Source organism: Sinocyclocheilus rhinocerous, unplaced genomic scaffold (genome assembly GCF_001515625.1).
Source record: "Sinocyclocheilus rhinocerous isolate Xijiao unplaced genomic scaffold, SAMN03320098_v1.1 scaffold269, whole genome shotgun sequence".
Lineage (NCBI taxonomy): Eukaryota > Metazoa > Chordata > Actinopteri > Cypriniformes > Cyprinidae > Sinocyclocheilus > Sinocyclocheilus rhinocerous.
This window is the reverse complement of record NW_015652298.1, coordinates 604,787-611,660: the sequence shown is the minus strand read 5'-3', so window position 1 is coordinate 611,660 and position 6,874 is coordinate 604,787. Positions and strand designations below refer to the sequence as shown.

Genomic DNA, 6,874 nt, shown 5'->3' with positions numbered 1-6,874 from the left:
AATAATTTTAACGGCCATTTAAAACCCGAGGGTCTACCATGTGCATAGTAAAGCGATCACTGCAGACAATCCTTTTAGGTGGGAATTAATGTAAACACAGATATCGGATACCAGTCGTGTCTAAAGTGAATGTAAACAGACGTGCCAAAAAATCGGATATGGTCAAAAGATCGGATCTGTGCATTAAGACTTGCAGTGTAAGCGCAGCCTGATTCGCGCGAACATAGACTCATTTAGGCAGATCGAGGGAGCATTCCCTTCAAAAACAAAGGTAATCCACTGCGAGTTTACCGGCTCAGATGTCAGGAGTAAATGACGACTGCTATGTTCATTATTACATCCAACAACAGAACACCTCAATCGCCTAGGAGCCATTCTTGTCTACATCTGCTCCGGCGGTGAAACAATGGCGGACTGATGACAGCTCACTCAGGGCGGGTCTAAGGTTAGACACCAGTCCAGTCTGTGCTAAAACGCTACTGTCAATCAAACCATCGTGGGAGGGGCCCTCGGAGATCGGCTCGATTTGAGAAAGGGGAAATGATTTAACGAGATAAAAAAAAAACACTGGGTGGATTTTCATAATTTTAGGGTGGTTGTGTACACACACTGTCAACACACATTTCAGTTCAAACAACTTGTAAAAGTGCATGTAGCATCCTATGACCCCTTTAAAACCAGTCTAAACAGTTTATGTAACCGGCCCCAGATCGTCTGATCTCTTTTCCATTGCACTGCAAAGAAAACTGGCCAGCCGATAAGATTGTAGTTTTTTTGTCACATGCTGTTTGATTTACTTTATTCTTCATCATAAGCAGGTTAGGGTGGAGTCACATTTGCAAAATTTTGTGGGCAAAAAAGGGCCATTGTTCATTCTTAATAGTGTAGTGATGTATGAAGCACGGCTCACACAGAAGACACTTTCAACCCAAGCAGATTTCTGTTGGTCAAAAATCTGCACCCTCATGCATTAAGGGCTGGTCACATTACACTTTTTCGTTCCATTGACTTCTATTCATACACGCATGAATACAGAAGACAGGAAACGCAAGCATTTGCACATTTCACTGCATTTAGAAGTTTGAACTTGAACCCTGTAAATTTATATCGCATGAAGATGTGTGAACAATAGAAGACTGAAGTGGCCTCCTGAATTAAAAGAACGCAAACTTTAAATCTGCAGGATTACATTGTTGCAGTTAAGTGAAGTATATTACATATGTTTTATATTTATTATATGTAAATCTGTTAAAAGAAAATGTTTCTATGCCAAAAGTCTAATGTGACCACTGCTTTTACTTCCGACTTCACTCAAGAAATTTCGCTGAGCGAAAAAAAAAAAAAAGTGCTGATGTAAATTCGCTGGTAAATGTGGCCGCACATTAATTATTAGAAACAGAAGCTTCAGCTTTGAGCAGCGTTGCTTTGTGTAACCAATGTTTACTTGGTTAACCAGGGTAACTGCTGTATTTATGCTTTTCTATAAGTGCCACCTACTGTAAGAGAATGAATCTGCACTTTCATTCAGCCTGTCTGCCATTTTTTTTCTTTGGTCAGAGCAGGAAAAAAATAAATAAATAAAAAATGCATAACAAATTGCACGCAAAAAAATCCGAAATTTGTGTTGTTGTGAACAGGCCTTTAGGGCAGATGATACAAAACAGATCAAAGAACATCAAACTCTTAGGTTATTTATTTATTGCTCTAATTTACTAGTTATTTTTAAATGTCGGTGATTTTTTAGAGTACAAATATTCCATGCAGTCATGCTACAATATATTTTTTTATTAATATGGCCATAAAACGGCATGGATAGTAATAATAAAATAATTACTGTTCTTTAAAAACATTTTAGATAAAGTATAGTATGTCATCTAACATTAACAATAACAAAACGATAAATAATAAAATCCTATTATTTTGTTGAACCAGGTTAGAAAACCACATCAACCCTAGAAAGACCATAGGGCACAGAGACCACTAAATATTCCTCACGCAACATGCACATTACCTGGTAGATTCCCTGCAAAGTGCTCATTTACTGCGCTTATGGCTCATCCTGTGCATCTTTATTATAAGAGGTTGTTTTGTTTTGCAGTAGCAGTTGATGGGCTGGAGATGAACCACAACTCTCCGTCTTCTGCCTCTCCAGACAAAGCGTACAATATTCACACACAGCAGACGCACACACCTCCCGCAACGACTACAAATGTCAGACTTTTTGATTCGCGTTTTGAACGTGTCATTAATTTTCTCAGCACAAATGCACGCACGCACACACTCCGCACTTCCCGTTCACAACCACAGACTGAAGAAGTCTTGATGCTCCGACAGCTACATTGACGACCTGCGCCACCTACCGGACTGGATGATCATGTTTACATCACGTCTGATAGTTTTTATATTTATATAGATCTTGTGTGTGTGTGTGCGCGCGCGCGCGTATATATATACATGTTTTTTTATATAAAGATAAATGTTAAAAAATTAACTAATTTAAATTAAAAACATGGAAATGTTTACATAATACACTTAACAGCTTTCTTGTTTATCAGATTATAAATAAATAGATTTTGTATTCTTTAACTTGCATTTATGTATACTAAACTTTGCAAACAAAAGTAACAAATAAATCAATATTATTACTTATGGAATGACGTAAGTGGAAAAAAACAAACAAATATAATATTTTCAAAACGTAGTTGAAAACTGTGCATAATGTGATCTTTAACAAACGAGCAGAAATCTAACCAAAAACCGGCTGAATAAGGACAACTCCAAAACTATTGAAAAAAAAAGAAAAACTGTATGTAGACCACTAAATGTACAACGCATGTCAATATCGCAGTTAAATCCGTTTACAAGGAAATGGTTACTGGAGTAATATTTATAAATGAGTTTGAAAGATATTTCTTTGCTATTATTGTTGTTTTGTTTAAATATTTATGAGGTAGTAATTTCCCAATTCTGTGCCATATCAAACCATCAAAAGATATAATCACGTCTGATAGTTACCCAGGTGAAAATATGTGTTAAATAATATAGTAGCCTACTGTCGTTAATTACGTCGTGTGCATGTGGTGGAGTAATAACTTCTGCTAATTAATTGATTCAAGATCGCAAGTAAAATTCAGATTATTCTAGTTTATTTACACGAAACATCAAAAAGCTTTTTTAATGTTCTTGGTTTCTTCTGGTGAACTAATATCTTGTATTGTCAAGCTACATTCAGCACGAGTTTCTGTCTGGGCAAATGGGCAAGCAAAAAGAGTGACTTAGCTTCAGTGTTGCCAAATAATTTTCAGAGAAAGTTGCTAAAGGAAGGTCGATTTGTTGCTAAAAGTTGCTAAATTATCTTATGATGTCCTTGTGCGATGATGTCACTGCGTAATCAAGATGCAAAATTGTCACAACATCAAATCTCAGCAAACAACTATTGTATATATGTTAATTTAGATTTGTTTGTAAAATAATATGCATAATATAATAAAATATGAATAACTGCATTTTAAATACATTGAATTATTGAACACTTATTGAACGTTTTTTTAATAACTAGTAAACTACTACACATTCTCAACAATTATGCTTTAAGCAGTGTATTAGTAGTTAGTTAGTATGCTACACTAGTAGTAGAAGTAGCAAAGTGTAAAAAATAGGGCACAATCTAATATGTTAATATTATGGATAATGGATAATATATCCTGGAAAATAACTAGTATCTTTTTCATTTTTCTTACAGTGTACTAACTGAACAACAATCACAGGTACAAGCTACTAACAAAGTGTATCATAAATTAACAATTATTAGATTATTAAATTATTATTATTATTAAATTGAACCAGTGCAAATAGCAGCTAACTTAATTCACATGATGCGTGTACTGCTAGGCATCTTCGGTTTCCTCTTTTTGTGTAATTTGGATGGAAAATGTGTGCCTTTTTATTGTCTGAGTCACTTATCAAAAGTTGCTAAAAGTTGCCAAATACATTTTTAAAATAGCCACATTTATTACACTTCATGAGCATTTTAGCCCTTTATTTGAATAAACCTAGCGTCATATCACAGAACACAGAAATTTAAAGGTATTTACACCGCAACCCATCAAAATAAGTTTGGTTTGACTTGAAGACATTGTGCCTGAAATATTACTATTATTCAGTAGAATGTACTGTAATACTACTACTACTACTATTACTACTACAAAAATGATTAAAACTTTAATTTTTAAGGAATAAATCACACAATATTTCTGCCATGTTTTAATGTTAATAGTAAATCCCTTTTGTTTGCCAAAAATTAAGTGTTTAATTTTCAATAATTAAAAAATAAATGAAATTTATGTTGTATGCCTTCAATTGATAACCAGAAAAATGTAAACACACAACACAGAATTTCTGAGGAAAAAAACATTTCACAAGGCTATTTTAAGAATAAATTTGAATAAAGTAAGTTGTTTTTACGTATTCAAATGATTAGACATGCTAAAACAGAATTTGGTAACAATAAAACTTTCATTTCATAGGGCCCTAGGCATGTAGTTTTTGTTAAACCTTTAATAAATTGATGTAAAATGTAATAAGTTTCATGATTTTAATTAATTAGACATGCTTTTTGATTAATACAAATTAATTTAACCATTAAAAAGGGGTCCAGAAAAAAATGGAATCCAGAAAAATGTAAACGAAAAAAAAAAACAAGGAATTTGGGGAAACTGATTTCATAGGGCCCTAGATACACTGCGGCGCTGAGCATCGACAGAAGCGGTCACCTGACTGAGGTTGAGTGGTTGAGATCTGCTGGGCTCCTCCTGTTGGTGGTCAGTGACACTCTCTCCAGAGCTGCTCGGCTGCCTTGCGACAGCGGCTCTCTTAGGCTTCATGTAGTAATTCTGTGGAAGAGCTGAAGCAAACACGACGAATGCAGTTTTTAGTGATGCATTTCTTTTATAAAGAACTGACCAAGCTATGGTGAATAAAAATGGGACAACTGCTAATACTCGCCTATAGCCGATGGGATTTTGGCTGATATTGAGCTTTCCACAGGCTGTGCTTTCACAGATGGAGCCACCACTGCCAGGGATTTGAAGAGTCGTGAGGACTGGACCCTCGCGTGACCGTTCTGGATCTTGGGAGTCAGAGGACTGGCGGTGGAGGAGTCCGAATCGTGAACTGTTAGACAGCTGATCACATTAGTCCTGTGGCTAGGGCCACAGCTGGAAAAAAAAAAAAAAAAAAAAGTTATTTAGGAAATTTCACATGGATTAAATTATTTAAAAATGTGTTTCACTGAAATTATATGGAGCTACTTCACATTGTGAAAAGAGGAATTGGACATTAGCCTCTTTCACACATACAGACTTTACTGGTAAATTACTGTTAAGAGATAATGTGCGAACAGGACCTTTTCAAAAATACCGGTAAAAAGATGGAACATCGTTGCCTGTGTGAACAGCACATTTTTGTATTTACCGGTAAAGTTGTTCCGGTAATTGTATGGAAATTTACTGGAATTTCTGTGTAAAAGGGACTATTGTCAGACTGTAACTTATATTGCATTAAATGCATATATTCCAGTTCAAAAGATAAGATATTTCTGAAAGAAGTCTCTTGTGCGGATCAAGGCTACATTTATTTACAGTAAAAATACAGTAATACTGCAAAATATTGTATCATTTAAAATAACTGTTTTCTATTTTAATACATTTTAAAATGTAATTTATTCCTGTGCTGCAAAGTTGAATTTTCCAGTCTTCAGTGTCACATGATCCGTCAGAAATCATTCGCCTTGTACGAGCAGGTGCTTCATGTGGGACGCGGGGGTGGGGTAGGGGTACAGGCTGGGGGTGCTGGTGAACGACGGGGCCTCCTGGAGACAGTAATGAGACGAGGCCGGCGGGTACGTGTGCTGTCGACGCAGGGAGGACGAACCACCGGATGGTTCTTGGGACGAGGAGACAGTGGTCTGGAAAAAAGGAAAACAGGAAACTGAACCACATGTTCTTTACGATACGTAGAACCCTATGATTTTCGCAATGCGGAAAACGCATACGGAATCGCAGAATACAATCATAAAAACGGAATTTACTGTACAATGCAGAATGTCACGGAATTTGTCCAATTTTAAACGAGTTAATCAAAAGTAGGTCATTACTAGGGCTGGGTATCGATTCAGATGTCCCGACTCGATTCGATTTTGATTCGCAAGCCATCGATTCGATTCGATTCTCGATTTTTGATTACATTCAGTGAATATAGTTTTAATACAAATGCTATTGATATTTCTAAAAAATGAACAGTAAACATCAGATTACAAATGGTGAATTAATAAAAAGAAATTAAGCCACGTGCCTGTATTTTAAACCTATACTTTTTTTTGTATGGGTCCTTTTTTAAACAATAATAGGGCCCTATAAAATGTTCTTAATTTTTCTGGTAATCAGATGAAGGCATAAAACATTAATTTAATTTATCCTAATCAAATGAAAATTAAACCCTTTTATTTTTTGGCAAACAAAGTGCTGCACAACAGAGGTTTACTGTTAAAATTAAAAAGAAAACAGATGTGATAATTCCTTTAAAAATAAAGATTTATTAATATATATTAGCAGTAGTAGCATTGAGTCTTAAGACTGCTAAATAGTAATATATTCTGACAGTAGAACGTTAAACTAAACATTTATTTTGACGGGTTGCCGTGAAGAACTTCCAGCTGCTGTGTATGTGATATGACGGTAGTTTTCTCAAATGAAACGGTAAAATGCTAATGAAGTGACTCTCAGAGCAGCTGGAGATGACATTCGTGTTCATATCATCATATAGTGAGACGACAAGCTGAAAACACCGCGAGCGTCATCCACGCTTTAGTATGTGT

General features: G+C 35.5%; 1 protein-coding gene across 3 annotated transcripts in view; it reads right to left on the bottom strand.

Annotated features, from left to right (window-relative positions):
- Window positions 1-4,713: 4,713 nt before the first annotated feature.
- The window catches only part of hipk1b (homeodomain interacting protein kinase 1b), a 19,138-nt gene continuing 16,977 nt past the window's right edge, over window positions 4,714-6,874 (bottom strand). For all 3 annotated transcript variants that reach the window (XM_016520361.1, XM_016520362.1, XM_016520363.1), the window contains 2 exons: window positions 5,005-5,216; window positions 4,714-4,903 (listed from right to left, as the gene is read on the bottom strand). In XM_016520361.1, the coding sequence (XP_016375847.1) occupies window positions 4,722-4,903; window positions 5,005-5,216 (394 nt within the window). In that variant the 3' untranslated portion in view covers window positions 4,714-4,721. The remainder of the gene's footprint in view (window positions 4,904-5,004; window positions 5,217-6,874) is intronic.